Consider the following 19476-nt stretch of genomic DNA (forward strand, 5'->3'; position numbering starts at 1 on the left):
CGCTTCAGTACTTGTCATAGGTGCTTCCTCGAAGCGCTTGAGAACAGTCTCTTCAAATGCAGCATCCCCTCGTGTTTGAGGTCATCCAGCATCACCATGATGTCCTGCTAACGAGCCTGTTTCACCAAGCCGCAAGTGAATTAATGTAAATGTTTGCAGGTATGGGAGGCGTCTTACTGGGCATTGTTCCTCATACAACCGTCTAGCTTCATGCGCATTACCTTTGGTGAGTCCATAAACAAAAACCATATCTTGTTGTTCTTCAAACAAATACTGTGCCACCATGCTTACTGTATGACTAAATCGCAGGTGATATGTGTGCTCCGAAGCGAAGCTTACGTGTGAATGCCTCTGATGTGAGGTGGAGACAAACAGCAAGACGTATTCGACATGTATGCATATCTCGTTGAGGCAATGACGGGGCGGTGGACATTTGTGTGTGTGTGAACCAACAACCATAGCGCTGCCCATCAACCAACGGAATGGCAACAGGGCAATCCCACGGCCAATCAGAGCATGTGGCGCCATGTTTCCATAGTTTAAAAATGTTGTGTTGTCGACCTACCCAGCATTAGTAATTTTGTTTCCTTCTGGCATCAGCTATCCAGGGTTAAAATTTCGTGACACTATTTTTCTCCACCCTGTGTATGTAGATGTAGACACAGTTACTGCTTGAGCTGCAGTTTATATAGATGAAACTGAAATCACCTTAAAATATTTGCAGAACAGTTTCTTATCGCTTGATTGTAGAGTGAACATGGTAGTTTTCATACAAGGTGCATTCAAGATACAATGCCTTCAATTTTTTTTTTCTTGGGACTAGAAACAGATAGAAACATGCAATTTGTTTTTTAAAATATTTGTGCACTCATTGTGAATGCGTTACAAAGAGCACTGTACAGCACTCAGAACTCTAGTGGCACCAGAATGAGTGAGGATTGTCTTTAATACTTAAAATAATGACATTTTCATTACAAGAACAGCATGTAATCATTGGTTTTCTATATTTTCGTTGAGTGACAATGATTGAAATTCATCGCCTGTTAAGTAAGACATGTGGTGATGGTGTCATGGATGCGTCTAATGTGCATTCATGGGTGTGATAGCTCAGAAAAGACAGAATATTGTTTGACCACAAACCAAGACATTCTTGGCCTCGCACCAGCCAGTCTGACAATGTGATTGAGCAGGTGGAGAAAGTTGCTTTGGAGGGTTGCCGAGTCAATGTGAAACACATTGCCTCCAGAGTACCGTATTTACTCGAATGTAAGCCGCACTCGAATCTAAGCCGCACCTGAAAAATGAGACTCGAAATAAAGGAAAAAAAAATTCCCAAATCTAAGCCGCGCCTGAAATTTGAGACTCGAAATTCAAGGGGGGAGAGAAGTTTTAGGCCGCACCTCCAAATCGAAACAAAGTTGGTCCATTGTAATATGAGACACAATTTAGGTCGAATGAATGACGATACAGCTACAGTAGTTTGGTTCGAGTCGAAAGCTTAGCAGTTAAGCTTTACCAGGTAGCCATTGCTATGCGTCAGGCGCTCCGTCCGTATTTATACGGATACCTTCCTTTTTCACGTGCTTCGTCTGGTTTGAATCGATTGCTTATTTTGCTTTGATCTGATAAGTGCCGTTTTCTATGTTATAGGTGTTTATGTCAGTCACTCCAAGCTGAAAATGCATTACTATACTGTGTCATGCTTTGTTTGTCGCATTCTGATAGTGCGTGTTTACGGCCTGTCGCTGCTCGCGGCATGGCTTGCTTTTGTGCGCGCTACCGCCGCCTACAATTAAAAAAAGAGAGGAATCGTCTCATTAGCGAAACAATGGCAAGAGACTGCTATTTGTTGTTACTTACACTGCTGCTTTCTTTGATAATGATCAACAAGAACCAAATAATAGACTGTGTATGATAGAACATGTTCTGAATGAGAGTTTGGCGAAAATTTTTGTCCGTTTGAAAATCTTTGCGGCCGCTTCTTTAGTACATCAAATTCTGCACAGAAATTAGTCATCTTAGATTTAAAAATCTAGTCCGTTGCCGTGCTTCATTTCTGACTATATCACTATTAGGCATAAGAGTAATACGAATATAAACATGACACGATATGTATATTCTGCCGCGTTTGCTGTTGTCTCACTCTAGTTTCGTAGTTTATTTGGCAGACAGGATTTAAATGAGATAGAAGCAAACACGAAAGAATACATGGCAAAATGTTTATATTCGTATTATTCTTATGGTGAAGAGAATACTGCATGTGATTCACATTTCATCAGGTTCCTATTAGCAACCATCTCTTCTCACAGGTAGGAAAAAATTCAGAACGTAGAGTTGGCCATATTGACAAAAATCCCAGTATTACCAGTCGGATTTTCGTAGTACATTGAAATTCGAAGATGAACAATACGGAATTTGTATTTACTTCGTTGGATAATGTATGAAAATGCAGTGGTCGAAACTCGGGGCGGAGAAAAAAAGCTTGTCTTCCAATTTTTTTTTTTTTTTTTAATTTTATTTATTGACGCAGAGGTTTTGGCGCCAGTATTTATCTTTGTGTCTACAAAGGATGCCTGTGTAGCGCTACATATATTCGACGGCAGAAGTTAGTTGTGGCGGCACCTATCAACATTTTTCAGAACTTCAGCGTGCTTTGCACTCGATTCTAAGCCGCAGGCGGTTTTTTGGATTACAAAAACCGGAAAAAAAGTGCGGCTTAGATTCGAGTAAATACGGTAGGCATTTCCATAGGATTTGTGCACACAATCCTGCATGAAGACCTGAAAATGCATGAAGTGTTCTCCAGTGGGAGCCACGAATGCTGGCGGTGACCCCATATGCCATATTGCCTGGCAGTGCTGATGCATGACGATGGCATGAATGGGATTTTCTTTATCGATTGCGACAGTGGATGAGACATGGATGCCATTTTTTTATCCTGAAAAAAAAGCACCAGTCAACTCAGTAGAAGCGTACACACTCACTGCCACCAAAAAAATTCGGTGTTAGCAAAGTGCTAAAATAATGATGGTGGCCATGTTCTGGGACAGCTACAGCGTAACCGTTACTCGTTGGTCTTACAAAAGGCACTACCAGACAGGTGCATCCTACCAATATATTTTGAAGAACAAACTCCTTTCAGCATTGTATGAAATATGTCTGGGAAAAGCTGCGTGTGTACCCTTTTATCAAGACAGTGCATATCACATCGAACAAAAGTGACTCTGCAGTTTCCTCATGACAACAACTTTGAAATTATTTCTCATGTTCCCTACTCATCTGACCTGACTCGTAGTGACTTTAGGCTGTTTCCAACGATAAAAGATACTCTCAGTGACTGCATATTTATTAGCCATGCTACTATTGCATCAACAATTTTCCAGCAGTCAGATCTGACTCCTAAAGAAGCGTTCACAATGGCCTTGAGATCATGGCATTGACATTGTGAAAAACGTGTACAGCAGCAGACAGATTGCTTCGAGAAGTGACACAAGTTTCACTGTTTTCATGTGATTAGTTTGTGATAAAAAAAGTAGGTGTTGTATCTTGAATGCACCTCATAAAACTGAAAGACATAAAAACTCAATATTTTGTAGAGTATGCACTCTTATTTCTGTAGTCAAGTTGATTTCAGTTTCAGGCCTAATATCCCTTCATAATATGTAATTAGCATTTTAACATTAAAATGGCTTTGAACCACGAAAACCTATGCAATGAAAACTACTCAGCTTCTATCATGTTTATGTAAAACATTTGTGTGATTTCAACATAATGTTACCTTTTCCAGTGTATGATGATTAACAATTGTAAAGTTTGTCAGTAGCTGACAAGTGGCATTGTCCGTAATTCTGCCTCCGTGTTCCGTAGTGCTGCCAGATGCAGGTGACACGTATATGACATACATTATCTTATCCGGACACCCCTATATAATGTGGAATCAATTACTAGATGTTCTAGATGTTATGAGTCACTTACTGGCACTCCTTACAGTATAAAAGGAGGCGGGGGGGGGGGGGGGGGGCAGTATTGTGTTCTCAGTAGAGAAGCATTGATAATACATGGGGTAAGTCAGTAGAGATCAGTGACCTCAAATGTGGACTAGTCATTGCGTATCACCTGAGTAACGTATCCATCGGGGACATTTAAACCCTTCTAAAGCTGCTCAGGTTGATTGTTGGTGATGTGACTGTGCATTGGAAAAGCATAGGAACAACCACTGCTAAACCAAGACCAGGCGGACCACATTTATTGACAGTCAGGGACTGTCAAGCTTTAACAAGGGCGATTGTAAATAATCATTTGAAATCAGTGAAAGGAATCATTTGTGAGTTCCAAACTGGTACTGGCAGTCCAGCTAGCACAATGAGTGTGTGTAGGAAGTTAAAAAGAACCAGGTACAATGGTCAAGCAGCTTCTCATACCCAAGCATCTCTGTAGATGGTACTCAGCAACGCTTGAGATGGTGTAAAGAATGATGCCACTGGACAGTGGATGACAGGAAACAAGTGATTTCGACTGATGAATCACACTATACCCAATGGCAATCCAATGAAATTGTTTTAGTTGGCAAACATTACCTGCTGTGGTGTGTGGTGCCAACAGTGAATTGAGGAAGATGTGGTGTTATGGTATGGGGATGTTTTTCATGGTTGGGGTGTGATCCACTTATTGTGCTTAAGAAAATGGTGAGTGTGGGAGGATATAAATACATTTCATAGCATTGTGTACTGCATACAGCAGACAAACAGTTCGGAAACAATGATTGTGTCCGTATGGTAATGCATGTTGTCATAAAGCAGCATCTGTGAGGCAATGATTTGCGGATAACAACATTCCTAAAATTGACTGGGCTGCCCAGAGTCCTGAAATGAACCTAGGGAAAGACATTTGTGGTAAGTGAGAGCATCTAGTTTGGTCCAGACCCCAGCATCCTGTGTCACTACCTTCTCTGGTTTCGGCTCCAGAGGAAAAATGTGCTGCCATTCCTCCGTAGACATTCAGACACCTCATTGGGAGTATCCTCAGCAGAGTTCAAGCCATCATAAAGATGAAGAGTGAACATGCCCCATATTAATAACCACATATAGGTGTCCAATCATTTTGATCAGGTGCTATATTCAGAGTTCTCATTTATGAGGTCTGTTCAAAAAATTCCGGAGCATTCGTAATTTCGTCCCAATGGTGTGTTGAAGTGATATGCTGTTGGCATCCCTGCACATGCCAGTGTTTTAATGTATAGGTGCTGGAAGTTTCATTATTGTATGTCTGTTAGTTATTGTTCAGTGCTGTGTATGGAGTAGGATGTTGTGTTGCACAGTATATGAATTTCGAGATGACAGAGTTAAAGGAGGGAACCGTTGGCATTACATTTTGTGTGAAACTCAAGAAAACCTGTACAGAGACACACCAAATGATGTATGAACCCTATAGCAATGAGTACTTAAGCCATACTTGGTGTTGCGAATGGTTCACATTGTTTAAAAATGGCCAGACAGACGTAAGATGACTCTCATTCAGGACTCTCTTCAACATCTACTGAGGACACTCGTGTCAGGAAAGGCAACAAAGTTGTGCATGCCAATTGAAGACTGACTGACTGAGAGATTGCAGAAGACTGTAACATTTCAGTTGGTTCAAGTCATAAAATCCTGACACAGCATCTTGGAATGCATCATGTTGCTGCCATGTTCATCCCACGGCTCGTGAGTCAAGACCAGAAAGATCTTTGCCTTGCAGTCTGTGAAGAGCTTTTAGATCATGCAAATGAGAATGAGATGTTCCTTAAGAGAATCATAACCAGTGATGAGGTGTCGGTCTATGGTTAAGATGTCGAGAACAAGGTTCATTCTTCACATTGGGTTAGGGAAGGTTTTCCAAGACCAAAAAAAGTTTGGCAGGTCTGGTCAAATGTGAAAGCCATGCTGCAACTTCTGCTAGAAAATGTGAGAAGGAAACAGCCTGAAGTGTGGCGAGACAATTCATGGGTCTTGCATCACCTTAACACACCCACACATTCATTCCTGTTGGTGCATGACTTCACAAAAGACGAAATCACTGTGCTGCTTCATCCTCCATACTCTCCAGACCAGGCCTTAGCAGACTTTTTTTTAATTTCCGAAGTTGAAAATCCCATTGGAAGGATGAAAATTTGCAATGATAAACAAGATAAAAGAAAATTTGCAAATGGCACTTCGCACCAAGAATGCTTCCAGAAGTGGAAATGGCATTGGGAGCAGTGTATCAATTCTGGAGGAGAGTATTTCAAAGGAGACCATTCACGATATGTACAAGATATGCGTAAAAACATTTTGAGAACAAAGTTCTGGAATTTTTTGGACAGACCTCACATTTGTCAGTGGAAAAAAATTCCTGAAAATTAATTGTGCAGCACAAAAAATTGACAATAAAGGTGAAGTGTTAAGCCTTTCTAATTTATTTTTGTATTTTTTTTTCTTTTTAGCAATATAGCCACAGAACAAATGTTGTATACTGAAGCAGATCTTGAAGCTAGCATGGATAAAATTGAAACAATAAATTTCCATGAAGAAAAGGATGTATATGGAATAAAATTTTGGGCCTACAATGCAGGACATGTTCTTGGTGCTGCCATGTTTATGATAGAGATTGCTGGTGTGAAGGTGAAGTAATTATCAACTTTTTTAAATCCAAACAAATGTCATGTATTCCAATCTAATGAAGAAAAGGAAACACAAGAGAAGTTTTTCTTGATATAAGTATTGTGTTAGTTTCAGATAAATAAAAAGTATCAACTTATCCTCCTGTGTAGCAAAACTAACAGCAGCTACATCTATTAAGATTCTTATCTTGAGCATTTGGAACAATTTTCTTGTGTAAAGGAGGGAAAAAATGGGGATAATAGAAAGATGACATGGCCAACATTGGGCAGAAATAAACACAGAGAATAATAGTAAAGCAATATGACAATATAATGAAAAGAAGGGACTGCTACTCACCATATAGTGGAAATGTTGAGTCACAGACAGGCACAACAAAACGACTCCTAAATAAGTAAGCATTAGGCCAGAAGCCCTTTTTCTGAAGTAGATAACACACACACACACACACACACACACACACACACACACACACACACAGGTATACAAAGGGGTCCAGAAAAATGCAGGCACTATTTGATAGTCAATATTAATGGAACAGAGTGACATTCCTGTACAGTTGTTGCATTGGAGGGCAGGGGGGGAGGTTATTTGTGTGTTCAAAGTGACCTGCATTAGCAATCAAAAGACATTGATGCCAGTGAACTGTTGACTGAAGTACGGTGTCAGCGTTGCCGGTATGATAGCCCCACAGGACATCTCAATGGTTTCTCATATCAGGTTTAGTATAACTGGCTTCTGTTGATAAACTTCATTTTCCAAGGTCACACATAGATAAATGTCGAGAGGTGTAAGGGCTGGAGGCTCGTATGTACTCAGCAGCTATGAATCGTCCAGGTAGATTTTCATCCAAGTAGGCTCTGACATCTCTGTGGTAGTGAGATGGAGTGCCTGTCTTGTTGTAGGTAAAACCTTTCATTTCCAAACACCTCTCAGATGGCAGGTAAAATAGATGTTTGTTGCCTATTAAGATACACTTCATCAGTTAAGGTTACCTTCAAAAAAGAATAGGCCCATCAAGCCTCGTGATGACAGAAAACCTTTTGGCCAAAAGCTTACGTGTTTAGCAGTCTTTTTGTTGTGCCTGTCTGTGAATTAATGTCTCCACTATATTGTGAGTAGCAATCTATGCTTTTCATAATATTGTCATTATTCCATCCTGGATTTTCCATAGCTCGGTAAGGGGATATGTAAGATATATAAGACAGCATTACCTTCTTTGCTGTCACGCATTTCTGCATTGTAATTATGTGTGGTGAAAAAGCATTTGAATCTTCTTACATGATGGCAAGTATTAGATTATGTCCTAGTGAGAGATTTGTGGCATGTACCTTACCTACAGAGGAAATAACAACTAATTTTTGAAAAGATATCAGATATCTTACCGAGTTGAAATGAATGGTGATGTTTCAAGTAAATTGTAGCAAATAGTAATTAACTGTAAAATGCATTTTGATATGCAGTGACAGTTGTCTATAAAGAACTCATCAACAAATTTATGTGACTAAAATTACAAGGAGAAAGAATTTCTCTCAGTATGCAGAATTCCAAGTATAGTATTACTAATAGAAACATTTAAAAGTAGGAGAAAAACTATAACTAGCTTTCAAATCTCTTAATTCCTTTCACAGTAGTGGAAGAGGAAGGTTAGATCAATTATAGACCTGGTTGATATGTACCCAGTTGTTATGACAGTGAGGGGAGACAAATATGAACTGAGTGACTCCATGTGCTTAACAGCATTAGAGGGAAATAAATTACTGTAGAGGGGAGTAAATTACTGTGAACATTATTACAGGCATTAAAAATTGTACTGTTAAATATTCCCAAATCAAGAAATCATTTTGGATTTTATTTTGATGAACAAGGAAATTTAGCAGTGATATGTCTGATTGCTAACTCTTGGTGATGTTTTAAACTGTTTCTTCATTGACTAGTGTGTGAATGCAATATCTAGTCATAGGCGATACTGTGTCGTGCAAAACAATATTACTCCAGTTCACATATGTTGTTTCTGTAGGAGATAAATTATAGTCTATTGAACCAGCTGAGAGTGAGTGATGCGATTGGCTTGTACACTGTTGACAGTGATAAATTGTAGGCAGTAAAGCTGCCAGATCTTATGTATGTATCTTAAGTCATAATGCAGTGGAAGCCCTGAATGTAATAACAACAATATGAATTGGATAAATCACTACTCACCATGTAGAAAAGGCGTTGAGGGCTGGCAGTGCATTTAGAAGTTGACTAAGATATTGAACAAAGTCCATCATATTGAAGAAAACACACACACACACACACACACACACACACACACACACACACACACATACACGACAGTCGGCTTCTCAGTACCTCAAGACAACAGTGGCCACGTGAGTGTAAATTGCGCATGTATAATATGTCTGGTGTCCCAGTCCGACAATATGGACAGTCCACCAGAAGGCATGGACGTATATGAGAGCCACTAGGCAGCATCCCTATGATCTGCAAACTCTGCTGTCACCACCATAGCGATGTGCGCAGGCCATGCCCACCATACCAGCCTATCTGCATTCACAGGGGGCCCTCGGCTGGTCAGCCTGCATCTTTTGTTTGTGTCTGATTCTGGTTACTAGAACATATATATTGTGTGTGTGTGTGTGTGTGTGTGTGTGTGTGTGTGTGTGTGTGTGTGTGTGAAGGACATTGTCCAACAACTTAGTTTACTTTCAAAAATGCCTGTCTGCCACTCGCCACTCCCTGTAATTCATAAAACTTGACATTTATCAAGGGCGATATTCGTGATGTCTGTTTCTATAGAAACTTCAGATTTTTGATCTGTTTTGTTTTGCTGCTAATCATAGTATGAAATGTATTTCAATAATGGCAAGCGTGTCAGAAGTTTTGTAGAATTGTTTTAGTTAACGGAGGCAATTTTACTATTTGCAATAACAGTGGTGACCTGAATAGAACAGATCCATTTGTGTGTTGCTGCATTGAAAGCTTCATGGAACAGTGCAAAATTTGTAACCTACTACAAACATTGTTTTAATTTAACTGAAATAATAATCCCAAAGTTAGTGATGTTTTACAGTCTCATCTAGATAATCAACAGTATTCTTTCTCTTTTAGTTTCAGGTTATTAAATCAGAGCATTTTTGGCATCATAGTTAATGAGAAGTATTATGTTTTGTTTTAGATCTTGTACACTGGTGACTTCTCTCGTCAAGAGGATAGGCATTTGATGGCTGCAGAAATACCCAACATACATCCTGATGTATTAATCACGGTAATATAATAGTTAGCTAGTACTTAATTTTGATTCAGCAGAAGTAAAAGAATGCTTTGTATTTTAATGTATTTTGGAAGCATTAATACATTCACCTGTTATAAGTTGTAAGAAAATACATGCATTTAGGTAGCTAAGAAGTATATACAAATGTTGACATGGGAGCCATTTCCCAGCTACAAGAAGCAGATTGTAAATGATAAAATAATTCTAATTAGCGCAACCATATCCATATCTCAAATTCAACTGGGATTGGACTGTGTGACAGACCTGTATATATTCTTGTCTCAGACCAGGAGCTGAAGGCTTATGAATCCCAGGGAAGTCCTGTCCAAATGATGACTGACATCTGTGGTTTAGATAGATTGATGACATTTTTGCCATATGGACTCATGGTGAGGCTGACCTGTTAAAATTATTAGACTCTCCAAACACATTCTTCCAATTAAGTTTTACATGGTCGTATTCTGAATCCCATGCCTCTTTCCTTGATGTTGACCTCATCCTCACTGAGGGTCAGCTACACACTTCTGTTCACATTAAACCTCGTAACAAACAACATACTTATATTTTAACAGTATATTTTGACGGTTTCCATCCTTTCGATGTCAGACATTCCCTGCCATACAGCCTCAGCATTCGAGTCAAATATATTTGTTCAGATGGAGACTCTTTATAGCAATACACCATCAGCCTCGCTCAAAAGCAGATTTCCCAGTTCATCACGTCCAGTCCTGGTACTGCTGATGCTGACAAAAAACAACTTAGTAGCGCACCTATTGTCATTCAGTATTACCCTGATGTTGAATGTATTAGTCACCTAAAATTATGCCCTGAAATAAGGTCCATTTTGTCAGACATTTTGCCCGTCACATCTAGAATAGCCTTTTTCCACCCTCCCAATCTCCCCGGTATCCCTGTCAGACCCTATGCTCCATCTGCACCCATTACCCTACACTGTAGCTGCTACACCTGTGACTGCCCCACTGTAAGACTTGACGTATGCACTCTCCTGCTACCACATATACCAGCCCTGTAACTGGAAAAACATATACTATCAAACGGAGAGCCACCTGTGAAACGATACATGACATGTATCAACTGTTAGGTAAACACTATTCCACTATCTACAAATAATAGTCCTGACTTCAGTGACTGTTTTGCCAAATGTGTTATCTGGATTCTTACACCAGACACCTCGCAGGTGGGAACTGACATTACATCATGTCCTTGGTTCTCGTCACCCACCTGGTATTAATTTACATCAATTTCTTGGTCTCAATATTAATTTCTTCACTCCCTTTTAGTTTTATGTATCTAATATTTTCTGAGGCATCTATTCCCCCCCGACCTCTGTCTCACATGCCCTTATTAACGTGTGGACAATGTTGTGTCAGTAACCCCTATATTGCCCTATCTTCCACCTTTAAGCTCTCAGGTTTTCAAACCTCGTTCAGTGCATTCTCCAACAATCAGTTTTTCCTTCTCATCCCATCTGGTAGCTCTCTCCTGAACCAGAGTTCTAGGTGTCTTTTCCAAACTTGCCTCAATTCCTAAGCCTGACCAGTTCTTTTTCTTCACCCCTTGTCCTTACCCTTAAACCCTTCTGCAAGAAGAAGGAACCACTGGCTCCAAAAGCTTGGAAATTTCAGTACCCTTATATGTGTGTTCTAGTGTGCTGCTTGGTGCATAGACTTTTTGTCTATCCAATTACATTGTAATTTCAAAAATTGATTATTTTCATTGGTATATTGGGCTTCAGCTTTTAATAGATGTCATCATAAGTCATTCAGAATCGACTGCTGGAAAGGCTTCCTTTAAGCAACCCCTAGGCTCTCAGTAATATTGTGCAGTATTTCACAAGATGCAATATTATCAACTGTCTGTGGATGAGACTGGAAGCTCGTGTGGCAGATCTACTGAAATTGAATTTTTAATGCACAAACTGGCTGGACTGCATAGTTTCTGACTACATTGTATATCTTTGTCAACTCAGTTTATTTATTTTGCATTATTTGATGTGCTGTCTAAATCAAATTGTGGATATGGCTTCAAAATCAGTGGAACACATGTTCATGTTAGAATTATGGGAACTCTACAGGGGTGGCCATCCTTATTGTGTGTCAACTCGAATGAGTGTAGTAACTGTAAGGAGAAAACCGAGAACTATGATTAGTTGTCGAAATATGGAGAAATGTATCTGAAAACAGATAAGCTTATATTATTTAAGAAGTTAAATTCATTGCAGACGAATTATAGGAAGGGAGTGAAAAGAATTACCAGTGCAATGAAAAGCGAAGTTGGTGCTGATGAGCTACTGGAGCCAACACTTTTGAACATTTTACAAGGGCAAGAAATCCCTTCTAAATCAGATAAAATGCAGTTTCAACATTAAAATGTTTCAAGATTTCTGAATGGTTTTGTACATTTCTATCACAACTAGGCTTTATAGACTGTGGTGATATTACACTTGGGTATTTTACATCTTAAAATGAATTTCATGTAGCCAAATAAAGCGAGATATGTAGCCAAATAAAGCGAGATAATTGACAGGTGCTGACTTGCAGGACTAGCATCTCACAAATGAATGTCTTTCTACTTAAATATCACTTCGCTGTCTGGAGCCAACCCTGAATATATAGCACAATATATTGCAGAAGTATGTCAAATTAGCAAGCACCCAACCCCAGAAAGTTCCCATAAGCATTTGATTCATGTATCCTCAAGATGCTTAGTAAATTTTCATGTGTCAGTCATCCTCTCATGTGATACCACTCCTTCAGCCATCTACACTCCTCTTTTATTTTCAAGGGCACAAAGCCAGTCCAGGGGAGAATAACAGCTGGTGTCCATACCCACCTTCTTTTCAACTCGGATATTTAACATGTAGTTTTCACAATATAACTTGACTGGTGGAGCCAACCATCAATATAATATATTGTGAAATGTTACTGCCCAATGTTATTGACAGTCTATAGGCCGCTTTAGACTTTTCCATGTGCTACACACTTCAGCTTTACACATCCATGTTGCTCCTATGTGTTTTGTAATGTCATCCACCATCCATTTGGTCAGGATCTAAGTAAATTCTTATCTGTTGGCATCCAACAGTATACTACTTTGGTCTACTGACAATCCTTTCACCTGAGTGATGTTCTTCTCAACCCTTTCATTTTCATTACATTCATAGTTATGCCTTTCAATCCAGTTTATTCTCTGATCAAAATGTTTGTTTTTTCCTCTCCCTGCTAATAATTTCCAACACGCAGCTCTCCATTACTCACTTTTCGTTACATTCGTAGTTATGCCTTCCAATCCAGTTTATTCTCTGATCAAAATGTTTGTTTTTTTCCTTTCTCTGCTAATAATTTCCAACACGCAGCTCCCCATTACTCACTTACTAACACTCAGTTTTTCAGTGGTTTGCACATTAAAAATCTATGTTTCACTGCAGTAAATAAAAATTTGTAATGCACATTGATGGCTCCCAGTGAAGTAAAATATCCCTTTTTCACAGTCTCAGTTTATGTTGATGCCATCCATGTTGTACAGTGTGCTTATGGGCCCATACAAAAAAATTGTATGCCATATGGAACTTGGTGCCTTCTGGTGCTTCTTTGCGTAGTACACCTATATAGTAACTGCATGGGAAAGTCTAGTGGGTGTGATGAATGCCAAAGACACTCAGACTTCAGTTCTATGACATCACAGTTGTCAGGCCCTGCTCTGTCAGAACACTTGCAGACAAAATTCAAACCATTTTGATTTTATTGGAAGCCAAAGTGTGATACACTAGTGATAGTCATTCCTTGTGACATGTATTTGTGCTAATGCTTTTAATCAACCTGAAGGTGTATCAGTATAACCGTATATGCTGGTGAATGTGTTTGGAATTTCTGTAAGTTTTGGCTCCATTCCTTCCTTGCTCTTTTCATGTCTACTTGGTACTAATACCAACAATGAACTCATCTTTTCCCGAGTAATAATTCTTGCTAAGCCTGCATTAGAGCATTTTGCTGCAGAAGTTGTTCACATGCAACAGCACATTGTGGTTTCATTTCAGGAGTCAGCATCCAGAGAACACATCTTGCAGACACTTCATGAAATTAGAGAATGTTATGCATAATGTAGTGTGTTGAACCATAACTAATGTTATCATTTGCCATAATATAATCCAGTGTCACTCCGTAGTTTCCATCGCGCTAGCTTCATCATTCTAGTGTGTTCCAACATCACAGAGTGGTGTACTTACCAGAAATGAAGGTACCGTATTTACTCGAATCTAAGCCGCACTTTTTTTCCGGTTTTTATAATCCAAAAAGCCGCCTGCGGCTTAGAATCGAGTGCAAAGCAAGTGGAAGTTCTGAAAAATGTTGGTAGGTGCCGCCACAACTAACTTCTGCCGTCAAATATATGTAGCGCTACACAGGCATGCTTAGTAGGCACAAAGATTAATACTGGCGCCAAAACCTCCGCGTCAGTAAATAAATTAAAAAAAAAAAAAAAAGAAGTGGAAGAGGAGCTTTTTTTCTCCGCCCCGAGTTTCGACCACTGCACGTTCATTCATTATCCAATGAAGTAAATACAAATTCCGTATTGTTCATCTTCGAATGTAGCAGAATTTCAATGTACTACGAAAATCCGACATGCAAGACTGTTTGGGATGTTTGTCAATATGGCCAACTCTACTTTCTGAATTTTTTTCCTACCTGTGAGAAGAGATGGTTGCTAATAGGAACCTGATGAAATGTGAATCACATGCAGTATTCTCTTCACCATAAGAATAATACGAATATCAACATTTTGTCATGTATTCTTTCATGTTTGCTGCTATCTCATTTAAATCCTGCCTGCCTAATAAACTACGAAAGTAGAGTGAGACAACAGCAAATGCGGAAGAATATGCGTATCGTGTCATGTTTATATTCGTATTACTCTTATGCCTAATAGTGATACTGTCAGAAATGAAGCACGGCAACTGACTAGATTTTTAATTCTAAGATGACTAATTTCTGTGCAGAATTTGATGTACTAAAGAAGCGGCCGCAAAGATTTTCAAATGGAGAAACATTTTCGCCTAACTCTCGTTCAGAACATGTTCTATCATGCGCAGTCTATTATTTGGTTCTTGTTGATCAGTATCAAAGAAAGCAACAGTGTAAGTAACAACAAATAGCAGTCTCTTGCCATTGTTTCGCTAATGAGACGATTACTCTTTTTTTTTAATTGTAAGTGGCGGTAGCGCGCACAAAAGCAAGCCATGCCGCGAGCAGCGACAGACCGTAAACACGCACTATCAGAATGCGACTAACAATGCGTGACACAGTACAGTAATACATTTTCAGCTTAGAGTGACGCAAACACCTATAACAAAGAAAACAGCACTTATCAGATCAAAGCAAAATAAGCAATCGATTCAAACCAGACGAAGCACGTGAAAAAGGAAGGGTACCCGTATAAATACGGACGGAGCGCCTGATGCATAGCAATGGCTACTTGGTAAAGCTTAACTGCTAAGCTTACGACTCGAACCAAACTACTGTAGCTGTATCGTCATTCATTTGACCTAAATTGTGTCTCATATTACAATGGACCAACTTTGTTTCGATTTGGAGGTGCGGCCTAAAACTTTACTCTCCCCTTGAATTTCGAGTCTCAAATTTCCGGTGCGGCTTAGATTCGGGAATTTTTTTTTTTTCCTTTATTTCAAGTCTCATTTTTCAGGTGCGGCTTAGATTCGAGTGCGGCTTAGATTCGAGTAAATACGGTATCAGTCGTGGACATCACACCCTTTGTAAAAATACAACTATATTTGTAGACTTGCATGCTGTCACAGCATGCAGTACTGAGCGAAGTTGCCCAATAAGTAGAATACTGGATTCAGCTTTGAAAGACTGTGATTCAGATCCCTGTCCAGCCACCTAGTGATATCCCTAAATCACTTAAACATTGGGGTGGTTCCTTTGATGAGACAAAGACAGTTTCCTTCCCCAGTTTGACCTTGTACTCTATCTTGAATGACCACATCATCATTAGGTTGTTAAATTGTAATCGTCATTTCTTCCCTTCTACAGTATGCATTGTTATACTTGACCTTTTGTGATGAGTTCCAAAATAATTCACACCTTTACTATGCAGAAACTAAATAACAGAATACTGATCATCCCTCAGGCAAGTTGCTAATGGGGTAGCCACCTTTATGCTGTTCCTATACCTGTGTATATGGTTCTGCACCCTGTTACAAACATGCTTACCAACTTATAGGCTATTACTGCTATTTTACATTTCCGTATTAAGCATTTACAGTTTTCATTGGCCTGGCCCCCACATAGTCAAGAGGAGGTTTTTAAATACAAAGCTAGCCATTGTTGCTAATATGTAGCATGATTCCCATAATAACTTTGTGCAAGTGCCTTAAGTGTTCGATAATTCAGTGGCCAAGCACTGCCTGTAATGAAACAGGGTTGCCCACTGCTGTCCTGTTTTCGTTTTACACTCCTTCAGTAACTTAGTTAAGCAATGAACTTTTATTTTATTTTTTTCATTTTCACTACTCAGATTCCGACTACAGATTCTCTGGCCTTCATCCTCATAGCACAGAATTCAGAAATAGTTTAAATAAAATTCCCCTAGTAAAATCTATTATTTCAGTACATTCTAATGTCTTTTCTGAAGGTAATGAGCTAATTAGTTTTATTGGAAATGCATCCTATTAAAAGTTATGAACAATGATGTATATAATGCAATACATATTAAGTAAAATTTGAGTGAACTAATAGATCAAATTCAGCTATAAGACTGCATCCAAAAGAAAGTCTAAATTTTACTGATTCCAGCAAAGTGCAGCAAAGTGTTTAAATTAACCTAAAGTCTATTAGTTAAATAGATATTAAGACTTGAAATCTGTAGCCTGTATGACTTTCAGTGCCAATTGTGACCAAACTACTAAATAATTCTGAGATCTGTTTTGATACTTTTGCTACCTTTATTTTTCTACGTAAAATGACTCCAGTCTCAACTTTGTAAGTGCATTAATTAAAAATTAAGTAAATTTGAATAAGTAAAAATTTTTGTTGAAGATGGCTGCCATGGTTATAAGTTGGGAATTCCCACTGTGGACACATAAGTTAGTTCCGCGTATTTAAATTTATACAGCTCACTCATGTTATTTAAGTAATAAAACCCAATAGTTAACTTCAAAACCAGTTAAAAGGGATCATTTTAACCCTGGGAAATTATAAACTACAATATATTAACAGAAATAGTCAAATATTCAAGCACTCGTCTATATAAGGTCTGAGCTGGTGCAGTTCTCAGTTAGTTCTCGGTCAGATTCTCATGGAGCAAAAATGCGGCAAGTCTGTTAATTTTTCCGGTCGGTACCAAAAAAGTGTAATTGTGAACATTGTTAAAGACTGGAAGTTTTTGACCTACCTAATGTGACGATTAAGCTGTGATTTAGGTGAGACGGACGCAGCTACTGGGAAGACAATATTGAATAAGCAAAGCAAGGTAGGTCGGGAACACTGCGCAATACATATTAAGTAAAATTTGAGTGAACTAATAGATCAAATTCAGCTATAAGACTGCATCCAAAAGAAAGTCTAAATTTTACTGATTCCAGCGAAGTGCAGCAAAGTGTTTAAATTAACCTAAAGTCTATTAGTTAAATAGATATTAAGACTTGAAATCTGTAGCCTGTATGACTTTCAGTGCCAATTGTCACCAAACTACTAAATAATTCCGAGATCTGTTTTGATACTTTTGCTACCTTTATTTTTCTACGTAAAATGACTCCAGTCTCAACTTTGTAAGTGCATTGGGTGAGGAAATGTTTCAATACATCCGGTTGTTATGTGAACTTTAAGTGGCACTAATACAAGGATACAGCCCGGCATGTTACTTGCCTTTATTTTTTTTGTGGTCAGGTAAATATCAACTGCCAAATTTTTAAGTGAGTGAAGCAGTTTTATTTGTTTGTGGCAGTTTTTATTTTTCACATTTGACAATTGCTAAGGTTTGTTGTATGTAATGTCTAGAAATATGTTTAATCTTGTATATATTTGACCTTCAAATCAAATCTTACTGTCGAGTTTCGTGTACTCATTTTTCCCAAGAAATCTAGTTTTATACAGCCATTGCATACTATTGACGGTGTTAGAGTTTTTTGTTTGTGTATGTATTGTTTGTGAAAAACTTGAAAATAAATAAGAGGAATCAATTACCAGGAATCGACATATGGAACACACATTCATGAGAAGAGAGAAGAGCGTGAGGGACGTTTTACGGCACTTGTACATGACATTGTGAACAGGGGAGGACGCTGCCTTATACCAGTGTTCGCACTGGGACGTGCACAGGAGCTGCTTCTCATTTTAGGTAAAAAAAATATATTCTTGAAATATTTCACTAGAAATAAATTTTCGAAATCAGTTAGCCTGGCTTTTGATACCTTCCTGTGCAAAGGAAAAGCCAGTTACGAGTAATGTGCTCAGATGCTTTATCATTATTTTTTTCCCCCATCTACATTCCCTCCAGTGGCCCAAACATGAAAGTCATATGGCATTAAACAGGGACTGCAAGAAGGATAGTGATGGGCTATCCAGGAAATTCCATTGAGTTTATTAGTGATTAAGGCTCCTTTATGTTCTCATCATTGCCGTATGGAAGCACAAAGTAGTTTACAAATGTTAGTTTATTTGGCAAGAATCTTTCACATCATCCAACTTCCTGTAGTGGTATGCTGTAATCGAAGTCATGCATTGTGAATAAAATAGATGATCAACACTGCTTTTGTAAGAATGCAGAGTCATGCAGTGGGAGAAATCAATTGAGTGTTCTCAGGCTTCCAGCCACATGAAGTGGTTAAAATTCCACGAGCTTTTGACCAAACACTCCTTGGCCATTGTTAAGTGGTGTGACTGCCAGTGGGCCACTGGTATGTCCTTCTGTACGCTAGCAACCAGTTGTGAAATCACTGATGCTGACAGCATCACCACTTATGGACATAGTTTTACTCAGCTTTCAGTGCTCCCACTTCAGCCTCATGATCGGTGGATCCTACTACTGTACTGAGCTGCAGGCTGCTGTTTGTGTTAAGGATGTTATCAGTGATTTTCATTTTGAAGACATCTTTAATTACACGGCCTGAGAAGCCGTTAGTGCTAGGCACAACAAATGTTTCATCATATTTGATCCAGTAACCATTTTTTAGAACATACTCAGCTAATGTCGATTTTTCAGGATAGTGTAGACAAAAATCGAGCAATTACTAAAACCAGTTCAAGAAGCTGCAGTGTCAGAACACCTTGGGTCTACAAGATACCTGGCAAATGTGGCCAGTCCTACACTGGACAAATAATGCGCACTGTCGAACAACGTAGGAAGGAACATAGGAGGTTTTATCACCTGCGTTATCCCGAAAAATCCACTTTAGGTGAGCATGCTCTATAAAATGGTCTCTGGATCAGATTTGATGAAGCCTCAGTCATGACTTGCACCAATGGCTTCTGGGACTGTTTAATTAAAAAAGACATTGAAATAAAAATCACCAATAACACCATTAATAGA

The 19476-nt window shown here is 38.9% G+C and overlaps 1 protein-coding gene across 2 annotated transcripts in view; it reads left to right on the plus strand.

The window, feature by feature from the left end:
* Positions 1 to 19476, plus strand: part of LOC126187390 (cleavage and polyadenylation specificity factor 73) — a 78606-nt gene that overhangs the window by 19021 nt on the left and 40109 nt on the right. For both annotated transcript variants that reach the window (XM_049928443.1, XM_049928442.1), the window contains exons 6-8: positions 6461 to 6638; positions 9817 to 9906; positions 18135 to 18285. In XM_049928443.1, coding sequence (XP_049784400.1) covers positions 6461 to 6638; positions 9817 to 9906; positions 18135 to 18285 — 419 coding nt within the window. The remainder of the gene's footprint in view (positions 1 to 6460; positions 6639 to 9816; positions 9907 to 18134; positions 18286 to 19476) is intronic.

This window comes from Schistocerca cancellata, chromosome 5, assembly GCF_023864275.1.
Source record: "Schistocerca cancellata isolate TAMUIC-IGC-003103 chromosome 5, iqSchCanc2.1, whole genome shotgun sequence".
NCBI classification, from domain to species: Eukaryota; Metazoa; Arthropoda; class Insecta; order Orthoptera; family Acrididae; genus Schistocerca; species Schistocerca cancellata.